Source organism: Theropithecus gelada, chromosome 11, assembly GCF_003255815.1.
Source record: "Theropithecus gelada isolate Dixy chromosome 11, Tgel_1.0, whole genome shotgun sequence".
Taxonomy (NCBI): domain Eukaryota; kingdom Metazoa; phylum Chordata; class Mammalia; order Primates; family Cercopithecidae; genus Theropithecus; species Theropithecus gelada.
This window is the reverse complement of record NC_037679.1, coordinates 79,238,429-79,252,262: the sequence shown is the minus strand read 5'-3', so window position 1 is coordinate 79,252,262 and position 13,834 is coordinate 79,238,429. Positions and strand designations below refer to the sequence as shown.

The following is a 13,834-nucleotide window of genomic DNA, read 5'->3' as shown; positions in this document are numbered from 1 at the left end:
CTGGAGTAGATGCTTGGCTCTGAGCAGTGGGCTTGGGCTCTCTTGCCCACCCATCTGTTCCCAGAGCCTAGCGCAGCACCTGGCACAGTATTCACTGAGTTAATGTTCGTCATTCCACCAGCTGACAACGCCACCTGTCAACACCCGGGTGCTGGCTTTCCTTTCGTCAGTGGCTGGTGATGCCCTCACCCGTCATCTTGGCGTGATCCTCCCAGCGGTCATGCTGGCCCTGAAGGAAAAGCTTGGGACTCCAGATGAGCAGCTGGTAAGGGGCAAGCCTGCTCCTGTTGCTTTCTTATGTCCCTTCTGTCCGGAGGATCCCTGCTCAGCACACATGGCCCTTGTGGTTTGCAGGAGATGGCCAATTGTCAGGCTGTGATCCTCTCCGTAGAGGATGACACAGGGCACCGGATCATCATTGAGGATCTGCTGGAGGCTACCCGCAGCCCTGAGGTGGGCATGAGGCAAGCTGCTGCCATCATCCTCAACATCTACTGTTCCCGCTCGAAGGCAGACTACACCAGCCACCTGCGGAGCCTGGTCTCGGGCCTGATCCGCCTCTTCAACGACTCTAGCCCTGTGGTTCTGGAGGAGAGCTGGGATGCCCTAAATGCCATCACTAAGGTGAGGGGACTGCTGACCCCACAGCCAACTTTTGCTTATAGAAAATTCCAGACGTTTACTGGAATAGACTTATAAGAATCCCCCACGTACCTGTCACTCAGCTTTGGTGTTTACCACCTCATGGCGAGTCTTGCTTATACTCCCACCCATGCTTTCCCCATATATTTTTTGGAAGCAGTCTTGAGAGGGCTCTACATCCTCTCGCTTTTTCCTGGATTCTTGCAGAAGCTGGATGCTGGCAACCAGCTGGCACTCATTGAAGAGCTGCACAAGGAAATCCGGCTTATAGGGAACGAGAGCAAAGGCGAGCATGTGCCAGGGTTCTGCCTCCCGAAGAAGGTAAGCCAGGGCCTCATGCAGGGGGCTGTGGGCATGCAGTCTGCTGTGCCCTTCTGGCCCTTACCCCTGTCCCAGGTCTGCAGTAGGGCAGCTGGAGCAGCAGCCGTGGTGGTTGGTTTCAGCACCTTTACAGACAGCGTGTTTTCTTCCATGGCAGCCAGATGGGGACAGGGTTCATGCTGCCTTTGGTTTAAGCTCTACAGGTCACCTTGGCCAGAGTGAGTGGGCCACAGGGTAATAGCACTGCATGTTCCGTCTGTGTGATAGGCCTGTTGGGGCCCTTGTCTTCTCGTTTCTGCCAAGACTGTTCCATAGCCAGCCCTCTCAGGCTGTGATCCTGAGATTCAGCCCGAATCAGTATCTCCCATGGAGTTGAGGGGAGGACAACTGTTAGGACCAGCTTGCTTGCATGGGAGACACCGGGGCCCAGGATGTTTGAGATTTGACTCTTAGTTGTGGTTCTCTTGTCAGGGAGTGACCTCCATCCTTCCAGTGTTACGGGAAGGAGTCCTGACCGGTAGCCCTGAGCAGAAAGAGGAGGCAGCCAAAGCCTTAGGCTTGGTGATCCGCCTGACCTCGGCTGACGCCCTGAGGCCCTCCGTGGTCAGCATCACTGGCCCTCTGATCCGCATCCTGGGGGACAGGTTCAGCTGGAATGTGAAGGCGGCTCTGCTTGAGACACTCAGCCTCTTGTTGGCTAAGGTGAGTGGCTGATGAGTTTGTTCAGATCTTAGAGAACAGGATTTGTTACATCCTGTTCTGTCTGCAGGATTTGTTATAAGGTGTCATGTAGCAGCAGGGCAACAGGTTTATTGTGGAGAGCAGCATAGCAGAGGGAGATAAGACCTTGGACTCCAGACATGCTACACCATGGGTCAATTCCAAGTCCTTAGTAGCTGTGTGACCAGGATGACCTTGGGAAAGCCGTATAACCTGAGCCTGTTTCCTCACCTATAATGTGAGACTAATAATACCAGCTGCCTCATGAAGGGCTGCTAGATGTGGGGATTAGATGAGATTATGTCCGGCATGATGCCTGCTACATACTAAGCACTCAGTACATGTGAAATGCTATTATTTTGAAAAACTACTTTTTCAAAGGAAAAAATTCAGGACCACATAAATACAAGGAAAACATTGTTTAAAGATATTGCAGTTCTTCTTCTTTTTTTTTTTTTTTTCCCGAGACGGAGTCTAGCTCTGTCGCCCAGAGCTGGAGTGCAGTGGTGCAATTTCGGCTCACTGCAACCTCCACCTCCTGGGTTCAAGCAATTCTCCTGCCTCAGCCTCCCAAGTAGCTGGGATTATAGGTGTCTGCCACCACACCCGGCTAATTTTTTTGTATTTTTAGTAGAAACAGGGTTTCACCAGGCTGGTCTCGAACTCCTGAACTCGCCCAGCTCAGATTTACCAGCTCCCCCTAGCCCCTTTGGGTGTCTGCCACAGCCTGCACACCCACCCAACTCCAGTATTTCCAGACCTTCATTGGCACTGAGCCTCCGAACAGCCACTCTGGTTTTCCTAATTAACAATAAGTAAGCCAGCCGGGCGCGGTGGCTCAAGCCTGTAACCCCAGCACTTTGGGAGGCCGAGACGGGTGGATCACGAGGTCAGGAGATCGAGACCATCCTGGCTAACACGGTGAAACCCCGTCTCTACTAAGAAATAACAAAAAACTAGCCAGGCGAGGTGGCAGGCGCCTGTAGTCCCAGTTACTCGGGAGGCTGAGGCAGGAGAATGGCGTGAACCCGGGAGGCGGAGCTTGCAGTGAGCTGAGATCCAGCCACTGCACTCTAGCCTGGGCGACAGAGTGAGACTCCGTCTCAAAAAAAAACAAAAAACAAAAAAAAAACCCAATAAGTAAGCCGGGCATGGTGGCTCACGCCTATAATCCCAGCACTTTGGGAGGCCAAGGTGAGCGGATCACCTGAGGTCAGGAGTTCGAGACCAGCCTGACCAACATGGAGAAACCCTGTCTCTACTAAAAATATAAAATTAGCTGGACGTGGTGGCGGGTGCCTGTAATCCCAGCTACTTGGGAGGCTGAGGCAGGAGAATCGCTTGAACCTGGGAGGTGGAGGTTGCGGTGAGTAAGATAGCGCCATTGCACTCTAGCCTGGGCAACAAGAGCGAAACTCCATCTCAAAAAAAAAAAAAAAAGTAAATCTTTACTCTTGGACCCACCTGTATTTTATCAGAAGTGTACCTGTGTTGCTGTATAGTCGGGTTGAACTGGATTTTTAGTTAGGTGGGTGCACATTGGTGCAGTGAGAACTCTCCAAGGTCATTTGTTTCACAGGCCTGTTCTGAGGGCTGAATGTGGAGTGTGTATCCCGCTGTCAGTTGCTCAGTAGATGGGCTCTGCTATTATACATTGAGTTTCTTTCCCTGTCTTGGCGTTAGAACTGTGCTTCAATACTGCCGACAGTCTGCCCTGCTCTTTAATGTATTCAGAGGAGGTTTTGAGTCACTTATCGATATGGATGGGTCTCCACTAAGCCAAACTGCAATGCAGCCAAGGCTTCGAGACAGCTCCCTCAGATCGCGGCTGCCGCCTCCTCAGCCTCCTGCTCCTCCAGTACATCACAGCATGCTGGATATGACCAGGAGGCCAAGCGAAACCTGTCTGTGCTCAGCCTCTCTGACGGGCTGTCTGTCTCTAGCCCTGTGTGAGAGCTGGACTCGCTGTGGTAGTTTGGGATTATCATTTGTTCTCATGCCTGTGGTACACTGTGGCTTTGGGTCCACCACAACTGTCTTTCACAGATGTGGGTTCCTCCCACAGGTTGGGATTGCCCTGAAGCCCTTCCTGCCCCAGCTGCAGACCACTTTCACCAAAGCCCTGCAGGACTCCAACCGGGGGGTGCGCCTGAAGGCCGCAGATGCTCTGGGGAAGCTCATTTCCATCCACATTAAGGTGGATCCCCTCTTCACAGAGCTGCTCAACGGCATCCGTGCCATGGAGGACCCAGGTGTCAGGTATGGCTTTAGCAAGGGAGCATTGTGGCCTCCAGGAGGCCAGGGGTTGCTCTGGGCCGAGCCTGCACTGGCAGGAGGGGCGGTGGTGGAGGCACCCAGGGCTTAAGTTGGTGCGTCGCTTCTGCAGGGACACCATGCTGCAGGCCCTGAGGTTTGTGATTCAGGGAGCAGGGGCCAAAGTGGATGCCGCCATCCGGAAAAACATCGTCTCGCTCCTGCTGAGCATGCTGGGACACGATGAGGTACGGCTGCAGGCAGGGCTAGTGGCACCACTGGTTTCCCTCCTCCTTAGGTTGAGTTCTTCACTTTGTGTTAGAACCAGTACAGCTCAGTAGGAATAAGCATTCCAGACATTTCTATCACCCTGTATGCTTCACCAACATTTCCTCAGGTTTCGAGGGAAACGGGGCAGGTATTGTGGATATATTGGTGATTTGTTTTTTTTTGTTTTTTGTTTTTTTTGGCTGAGTCTGGTTCTGTCGCCCAGGCTGGAGTGCAGTGGCACAATCTCGGCTCACTGCAACCTCCTCTTCATAGGTTTAAGCGATTCTCCTGCCTCAGCCTCCTGAGTAGCTGGGATTACAGGCGTCCGCCACCATACCCAGCTAATATTTGTATTTTTAGTAGAGATAGGGTTTCACCCATGTTGGCCAGGCTGGTCTCAAACTCCTAACTTCAGGTGATCCACCCGCGTCAGCCTTCCAAAGTGCTGGGATTACAGGCATGAGCCACCACGCCTGGCCGGTTATTTCTGTTTTGTAGATGAGGCAAGTAAGCTTTGTAGAGTCCCAGACCTCTCACCAATTTGCTCTCTGATCTTTAAGAAGTCATTTTGTCTGTCTGCCTCTCATTTCCACTTTTGTAAAAGGAAGAGGTTTATTTATTGTTTTGTGAAACATTTGCCAAGCTAAAGGGTCTGTCCCAGAGGTGCATAGACCTCATGGTCACAGACCTCAAGAAACTTAGTGTGTAGTGGGATAAACGGTCTCCAGGGTGCATCCCAGTGGGAAGTCTTAGAGGTCTGTTTTCGAGGGTGAGACCTGTCTGGGCCATACCCAGCAAGTAGTAGAGTCCAAACCAGAAGCCCTGGACTCCTGCTTCTGTCCCAGTTCCATCAGCCTCACCCAGTCTGGAAGCATCTGTCAGATATTTGGCTGCCAGCACGGTGGGGCCAGTAGGGAGTTGAGTCTATGGAGAAGAGTTTTCTGTTCCCTTTCAGACAGCCTCTGTTGTAGCCTAATTTACATTTGTAGGGCCAATCTAGGAGGAGAGGGCCTTTGGGCTCACGTGGTTTTACACTTCATTGACACACACATATGCACACACACACACACACACACACACTGCTCCTGCCCACACCCCCAACACACACTTGCTGCTGCACTTCCCATGGCTCCGAAGTCCTAGTTCTGGTCCCCAGGCGCCGGCTGTGGGACTCCAGCCCCAGCCTTCTCTGTGGGGACAGATGGGAAAGTCTGCTGTCTTGGTCACAGTCTGCCAGGGCTTCCACAGAGTCATGTACAGCGCAAGCAAAAGTTAGTATTGAAACATAATTTGCATTTCACCACAGTGCAGCTTAAAATAGATGAAGTTGGAGAGAGTGGGTGTCAGAGCCAGCTTTAGCTTGGCACCTGGGCTTCCGCTTCAGGCTCAGAGGCCCAAACTGCTGGCAGCCCATCCTCTTACCCTCTGAACCTCCACTCAGATTGAAGGTGGCAGTTCAGGGTGCCAGCCTGGCATTAGCTTTTTGGGTTTGTTTGTTTTGGGGACATGTTGAGTTGGCACCTATAATAAGGAACATAACAAAATCCTTTCTTGGGGCTGGGCACGCTGGCTCAAGCCTGTAATCCCAGCACTTTGGGAGGGCGAGACGGGCAGATCACGAGGTCAGGAGATCGAGACCATCCTGGCGAACACGGTGAAACCCCGTCTCTACTAAAAAATACAAAAAACTAGCCGGGCAAGGTGGCGGGCGCCTGTAGTCCCAGCTACTCGGGAGGCTGAGGCAGGAGAATGGCGTAAACCCGGGAGGTGGAGCTTGCAGTGAGCTGAGATCCGGCCACTGCACTCCAACCTGGGCGACAGAGTGAGACTCTGACTCAAAAAAAGAAAAATCCTTTCTTGGTATTCCATAGTTAGCTGGCCAGGGAGGAGCACGGAGCTGCTCGTGTACCTGGCTCTGATTTGAACAGGAAGTGCATGCCTTTCCTTATCTTCCTTGGCTTGATTAGTGGCTTTAGTTTGACTTCCTAGGATGAACCCAAGTACTTTTGGTGGCAGTGGGGCATTCATGCAGTAGGGAGATAGCAGGGGTCATTCTGGCCGCAAGATGACACAAGCTCTGTGGGAGAAAGGAGCTCAGAGTGGCCGTCTCTAGCCGGCTTCCCTGGTGGCTGTGGGCAGGTGCCACCCCTCCTGCCCCTCCCTGCCTCACAGGGCTGTTGATAGTAATTGAGATAATAAATATGAAACATTCAGCCTTCCTAAGAAGAAAGGTGCTATGTAAATACAGTTATTACTGCTATTACGAGGATGATTACCATATGCATACACACTGGGGTTTTCTATAATTAAGTGAAGTGCTGGGTGTGTAATGTTTAACTCCATACCAGTGGCAGTTTCAGTGAATGGCAGCCCCAATCTGGCAGGGGAGCACGAGTGCCTAGAGGAAGGACTGGATCTTAAGTCCCTGAGTTGGCTTGTTCCACCTTCTTTGTTGCTATCCTTCCTGGGCTCTAGAGCTGCCTGCCCTGGTTCCCCACAGAGCTCTTGCTGTTCCCTGCACCCCGTCACTCCCTTCTCTTCCCTGTCAGGACAACACTCGCATCTCCTCAGCCGGGTGCCTAGGGGAACTGTGTGCCTTTTTGACCGAAGAGGAGCTTAGCGCGGTTCTACAGCAGTGCTTGCTGGGTAAATACACTGGAGAGTTCCTCTTCAGGGCCCTGGGCCTCTCAGCCCTAGCGAAGAGTTGATGGGCATCTCTCTCCCTCCCTCAGAGGATCTTTTAGGAACTGGACTGTCCTTTCCTTGGGAATTCAGCAGTTAAAGCAAAATCCAGGCCAGGTGTGGTGGTACTCACCTGTAGTCCCAGCTCCTCAGGAGACTGAGGTGGGAGGATCATTTGAGCCCAAGAGTTCAAGGTTGCAGTGAGCCTTGATCACGCCCCTGCACTCCAGCCTGGGTGACAGAGCAAGGCCCTGTCTCTAAAACCAACCAACCAAACAAACAATAATGAATTTGCAGTGGTCTTGTAGCCCTCAGTGTCTCTGCTCAAAGAACACAGCTGTAAGCCTGGAGTGGTTCATGGGCAGGCTTTCCTTACTTAATGTGCCGCTTTGGGGAGCTTCTGCCAAGATAGCAAGGAGGTCCATGTGAGTGTGGCCTGGGTTTTCCTTGTGCTCCGGGTCAGCATGCTGGTCTCCAGTGGGGTGGGCTTATGGGCCTCATGGGTGCTGGGGACATGCTGGAAAATACCGGTTGATCCTAGTCGTGTCCTTCCACTCAGCGGACGTGTCCGGCATTGACTGGATGGTTCGGCACGGGCGGAGCCTGGCACTTTCCGTGGCTGTGAATGTGGCTCCTGGCAGACTCTGTGCTGGCAGATACAGCAGTGATGTTCAGGAAATGATCCTGAGCAGTGCCACGGCGGACAGGGTAAGGCATCTGGGCAGCCAGACCAGTCCTCTCCCTCCCCTAGGCCATATCCCATAGGCAGCACCTTGTGGACATAGCATGGGTGGACCCCAGACTGGGGCTTAAGAGACTTGGGTATAATTTTAGCTTTGCCGGTAACTTGCTGTGCCCTTGGACTAGCACTTGATTCCTTTGGGCCCCAGTTTCATCACCTAAACAAGGAATTTGGGTTGAAGAATCCAGATGCCCCTTCTGGGTCAGGACTTGGATCCCTGTTCCTGGGAACCAGTGACTATGCTCATCTGCCTCAGCTGGGGCAGCCTACCTGAGTGAGAGCTGTCATAGTGTCCCTGGTAGGGATAAGGGGTGACGTGGTGGAGGGTCCTGGAGATTACTAGGAACTGGGATTTCCCTGGCTCTGGAGAAGGGGCGGGGGGCCTCCCATCTAGCGCTGTCTGTTCTCCACAGATCCCCATTGCGGTGAGCGGGGTCCGAGGCATGGGCTTTCTCATGAGATACCACATTGAGACAGGCGGAGGGCAGTTGCCGGCCAAACTCTCCAGCCTGTTCGTTAAGGTGAGTGGGGGCCAAGCACGTGTTTGACCCCTAACACCTGGCTTGTGAGGAGGCCCTAGGACCAGAGAACACCAGCAGTGTGCCCTCAACTAGTTGTGTGCTAGTTCTCCGTGGACAGCCTCCAGGAGATCGCTGAACCCTTAGGGATGGAATGTAAGGGGTTTCTGTGTGTGCTTTACACTGCAATGGAGCCTAACTTTTTGTCAGATTCTCAGATTGACCTGTGACTCTGAATCAAGTTAGGAATCGCTATTTTAGGCATTCTTTCTACGCACCCTAGTTTTGTAAAATTAGGTATAGACCTGGGTTCCCATCTTAATACCTCTCTCTTCCCACCTCCCTCTTCTAGCTGACCCAGCATTTCTTGGTGTGGTTATTGTGCTGTGTGCCAGGCCCTAGTTAGGAAAGCCAAGGAATGTGCCAGCAGGGCTCCCGTGGCCCGTGTGATATGGTGTGCTTCTGAAGCGTTACTGTGCACAGAAATCAGAGCCAGAGTGCATTTTAGTGAGATGGGGCCATGCCTGGGACTCTAACTAGCTATCAGGCAGTGTCAGTGGTGCTGTGCATGGACCTTGCCTTGAGTAATGAGGTTCCCAAGGGTGACTGCCTCCCCCCGCAGCACCGGGAACCCACGGAGTTTCTGAGGGGCCTGATTTGATTGAGCCTGGTCTGTGATGACATCAGCCTGCACCTGCTTGTTCACCTGGCACTGTCCTGAAGGTGTAGAGATGAACAAGGCAGACAGGATCCCTGGAGCCCATGGGGAGGACCCTGATATAGATAAGGTTGGCAGGGGGCACCTCTAAAGGATGACATGGGAGCTGAGAACTGCAGGATGAGAAGGAGCCAACCTAGAGAGGATCTGGGGCAAGCACCGCCCAGCTGGTGGGACCAGCCAGGGCAGAGGCCTGAGGCCCTAGGCCCTGGGATGTTCGAGGAAGCAAAAACGCATGCGGGCTGAAAGTAGTGAGCAAGGGGAGAGTGGCACAAGATGAGGGTGCAGGAAGCCAGGGCCAACTCATGCTGGGACCCTCCCACAGGAGCAGTGGGGTCAGTGTCCATGCTGTAGGCAAAGTGTTGAGGCTGGGCATTTGCGCTGCTTCAAGGAACAGATGATGTGCCTATCCAAAAGCCTGTTTGTGGTTCTTTTCACAGTGTCTGCAGAACCCATCCAGCGACATCAGGCTGGTGGCTGAGAAGATGATCTGGTGGGCAAATAAGGACCCGCTGCCTCCCCTGGATCCCCAGGCCATCAAGCCCATCCTGAAGGCTCTTCTTGACAACACCAAGGATAAGAACACCGTGGTCAGGGCCTACAGCGACCAGGCGATTGTCAACCTCCTCAAGATGCGGCAGGGCGAAGAGGTGTTTCAGGTAGGAGCCTGGGGGCCTCACCGGGGCATGCTGTGAGCATCTGTCTTTCAGCTCTTCTTCAGCACGGAAATATTTAAACCGCAGGTTCTTCTCTGGCACCGTGGATGTGCTAGCTTTCAGGAGCAGATTAAGATTTGGGTGACTGGGGCTGGGCGCGGTGGCTCACGCCTGTAATCCCAGCACTTTGGGAGGCTGAGGCGGGTGGATCATGAAGTCAGGAGATCGAGGCCAACATGGTGAAACCCCGTCTCTACTAAAAATACAAACAAATTAGCTGGGCGTGGTGGTGGGCGCCTATAGTCCCAACTATTAGGGAGGCTGAGGCAGGAGAATGGTGTGAACCTGGGAGGCGGAGGTTGTGTTGAGCTGAGATCGTGCCTTTACACTCCAGCATGAGTGACAAGAACAAAACTCCGTGTCCAAAAAGAAAAAAAAAAAGCCCAAAAGCTGCAACTCCCACCGCCTCGTCTCATGAAAAGCATGGTGGGGCCAGGTGTGGTGGCTCATGCCTGTAATCCCAATACTTTGGGAAGCCGAGGTGGGAGGATCACTGGAGCCCAGGAGTTCAAGATCAGCCCGGGCAACACAGTGAGACCCTGATTCTATGAAAAAGGGAAAAATAGAAAAGCATGATGAGTGTTTTAATGGGCTTTCCCTGGATCCATCTGATTCCCTTATTTTGCCAAATTCCACCTCAGTGTCTCTAGTTCTGGGGTTAATTGATTTTTGTCTTTCTCCGATTGGAGAACGTGGCAGCTGTATTTTCTGACTATGTTTCCTCCCACTCATCCTTCCCCACAGTCCCTCTCCAGGATCCTGGATGTGGCCAGTTTGGAGGTGCTGAACGAGGTTAACCGAAGGTCCCTGAAGAAGCTGGCCAGCCAGGCCGACTCCATGGAGCAGGTGGACGACACCATCCTGACATGAGAGGCCTGGGCCCACAGCAGCATTTGCCGCTCCACATCTTTGCTCAATGTTTTCATTTTTGAAAATACATTTGTTCCGACGGGGAGCTTGGAAGATGGCGTTCCCAGAAAGTATTTTAATATATCAATAGACCACAGCCAAAGCCTTAAATCAAACCCACACACAACTGAAAATTGCCTCCTCCATCTCTCACCTTTTCCTGTGGAGAAGAGAAGGAAAAGCACACGCATGCGCCTCAGCAAATGGCAGCCCAGGAGCTGTTTGTCCAGTTTAGCATGGCTAGGTCTGGAACTATAATAGCAGGGTCAGACTGCGGGTTCCTCTTCTCCTGTGCTTGAGCTCTGGTTTGAGAGCTGGCGCTACCAACCTTTTGCCTAGATCCTGAGTGGGGCACAGACGGTGGACGTCTGCCCAGTGTGGTGTGTCTGGCTTGGCTTTTCAATATTGTGAGGTCTGATTGGATCTGACCCCTGTCAGATGAAAATGATCCACAGCTCTGGCAGTTCCCAAGTCTGGGGAGGGGTATAGGTTTGAAAGGCTGTTTGAAAGAGGAATGTTTAATAAAGGCTTTGATTTAATCTTGATATAAACAGATTTTTAAAAATCTCCAAACACCCATTAAACATGAAGCTTCCTGCATCAGGAATAAGGAAAGGTTTGCAACTGTTTTTGTAAGTATTCACAGTTCTCTGATTGCTGGGCATATCTCTCCCCTGCTTTCAAAAGTCTTAGGAATCCGTGTAGACTTCTGTCCTGTGGCTGGGTTTTGAGAGGTATGCAGCCCAGCCTATGATCTCATCTCAGTGTGGAGAATGCAAAGGTCAAATTAGCCACTTCCCTGTTCTGTTCTGACTTGGAAAGGTAGGGAGCTTCTGGTACTCAAGTTGTAAAGAGAAATCCAGCCCCCCTGTGAATAAGAGCCACATTCCTATAGTTGAAGGACTTGCAAGAGGAAACCAAAGTTGCATTTCAGCATCTGCCTCCTTTATGAATGACTTCCTTCCTCCTGATTCTTAGAAGGCTCGTGACACACACATTCTGTCTGATGAAGCACACCCCACTGGGCCTAGTGACGCAAGTTTTTCTGGGCTGTTCCCTGGCCACAGTACAGGACAAACCTCTGTCAAAATTACTGGCCTGAACTGTAAAAGGAAGAGAAATAAAAAGTGGTGGTGGCAAACTCAGTTTATAAAAGGTATACAAATGCTATGCCAAAAAAAGCAAAACTTTGGTTATTAATAATGCAGCCAAGGTAGAAAGTAGGCCTGTGACTCAACACTTCTGATGAATAAGACAAGGTGACCTCTAAGGCACTTCTCACGAGCCCTATTTTCTTGCAGCAGACATGGTGTCAGCTGGCTCGAGGTAATTGTAGAATCCCAGGGCTGGAAGGGACCTTGAGAGGTCAGCTGAGTCCTCGTAGCCAAAACAGCCAATGGCTACAACTTTTGGTAGCCATGGTAACCGTTCTCTGCCTGTGAAATTCAGATGGTCATCAGCATCCTCCCAGCTGCCAAGGGCATGTGTCCATCAGGCTGTCTGCAAATGTGTTCCCCTCCACCGGTCAGCTGTGGGGAGAGACGGGCAGTTTCTGTTGAGGGCATGGGCTGGGAAACCTGTTAAGCCTGAGGCCATCTTCACTGTTTCCTCCAGGGTCTTGGATCAGATGCTGATATCCACCTGTGGCTTTTAGCCCCCATTCTGCAACTGGGAGGGGAACCTGACATACTTAGAGGTATCAGACACTCATTAAGCAAAATCCAAAGGAAAAACACCAGATTCCAGTTCCAGAAACTGGAGGAGGATGAGCGCTCTCTGTTCGGAATGGATGGAGCTTGACTGACAGTTGGGATGACTCAAAGGCTCCCAGAGCATATTGAGTTGCATTCCAAGTCTGGAAGGACAGTGTGAGCTCCCAGGAAGTGAGCCATGAAGGGCTGTTGTGGACATGCCAGGGGAGCCAGCAGAAAGGACCTTGTCAGCCCAAAGTCCTAGCAATCCTGAGAACAGCAGCCCAGACCAAGCACCCTGGGGACACTGAGGTTAGCAGCAGAGAAGCAGAAGCTATTTGTCCTGGAGGCTGGTACAGCTGTTTTCCCTTGGGCAAGTCATCTGACCTCCCTGGGCCAGTTTCCTCATTTGTACAATGAGGAATTTGGAAGAGAAGCTCTAAAAATTTATTCTCAAAGTTATTCTCTAGGTGGTGGTACTCTCTAGGTTAATGGTACTTAACAACAGATGACATTTGGTATCATTTCATTTAATCCTCTTAACAGTTCTATGAAGCAGGTTCTCAATACTATTTTCTGGAGGAGGAAACTGAGGCACAGAGAGGCCACTCACCCAGGGCCATATGGCTAGTAAATGGCAGTCTGTCCCCAGACCTCTATTTTTAGTCTTTCTCTTCTCCTATGACAGCTAGTTAGCCATCAGCATTTTTCATTCTTTAGAGCGGAGCCTCCAGCATTTTCCCATCCAGGTACATACAGGAAATGAGTATGTGTACAGCACACTAGGTGAACGGCTCCAGCTGCCTTGCCCAGGGACGCCACCCACCTCCAGCCCTACCCAGCTGCTCTGCAGGCTGTGGGGAGGAAGACCTCACTCCATTTAACAGGACACTGGCTGGGAAAGTCTTTAGAGAAAGCAGAGTATTCTCAAAGACTCAGTGATCTTCCAGAGGAGACTGTCCGTCTTTCTCTTCCTTGAGTCTGAAAGTCAGTGATGAAGTCATATTCTCTTAACTAATCCAGAGAAAACTGAAAGAGTTATAAACTGAGCATTCCCAAACCTTCGCCTAACTCTGGGAGCCTCAGGAATCATGGGCAGCAAGATGATTTAAAAAGTAGGGGAATCAGGTCGAGGCGGGCGGATCACCTCAGGTCAGGAGCAAGACCAGTCTGACCAACATGGTGAAACCCTGTCTCTACTAAAAATACAAAAATTAGCTGGGCTTGGTGATGGGTGCCTGTAGTCCCAGCTACTCAGGAGGCTGAGGTAGGAGGCGGAGGTTGCAGTGAGCCAAGATTGCGCTACTACACTCCAGCCTGGACAGAGCGAGACTCCGTCTCAAAAAATAAAGGCGGTGGGGGGGTTATTAAAACATGGTTCACGGCCGGGCGCGGTGGCTCAAGCCTGTAATCCCAGCACTTTGGGAGGCCGAGACGGGCGGATCACGAGGTCAGGAGATCGAGACCATCCTGGCTAACACGGTGAAACCCCGTCTCTACTAAAAAATACGAAAACTTAGCCGGGCGAGGTGGCGGGCGCCTGTAGTCCCAGCTACTCGGGAGGCTGAGGCAGGAGAATGGCGTAAACCCGGGAGGTGGAGCTTGCAGTGAGCTGAGATCCGGCCACTGCACTCCAGCCTGGGTGACAGAGC

At 51.9% G+C, this 13,834-nt stretch overlaps 1 protein-coding gene across 1 annotated transcript in view; it reads left to right on the top strand.

The window, feature by feature from the left end:
• Positions 1–11,036, top strand: part of GCN1 (GCN1, eIF2 alpha kinase activator homolog) — a 71,740-nt gene extending 60,704 nt beyond the window's left edge. Inside the window, exons 48-58 of the mRNA XM_025400917.1 lie at positions 122–265; positions 355–624; positions 850–963; positions 1,435–1,665; positions 3,749–3,942; positions 4,070–4,184; positions 6,756–6,852; positions 7,448–7,596; positions 8,044–8,151; positions 9,307–9,525; positions 10,327–11,036. Of these exons, the coding sequence (XP_025256702.1) occupies positions 122–265; positions 355–624; positions 850–963; positions 1,435–1,665; positions 3,749–3,942; positions 4,070–4,184; positions 6,756–6,852; positions 7,448–7,596; positions 8,044–8,151; positions 9,307–9,525; positions 10,327–10,452 (1,767 nt within the window). The 3' untranslated portion in view covers positions 10,453–11,036. The remainder of the gene's footprint in view (positions 1–121; positions 266–354; positions 625–849; positions 964–1,434; positions 1,666–3,748; positions 3,943–4,069; positions 4,185–6,755; positions 6,853–7,447; positions 7,597–8,043; positions 8,152–9,306; positions 9,526–10,326) is intronic.
• The last annotated feature ends 2,798 nt before the right edge of the window (positions 11,037–13,834 follow it).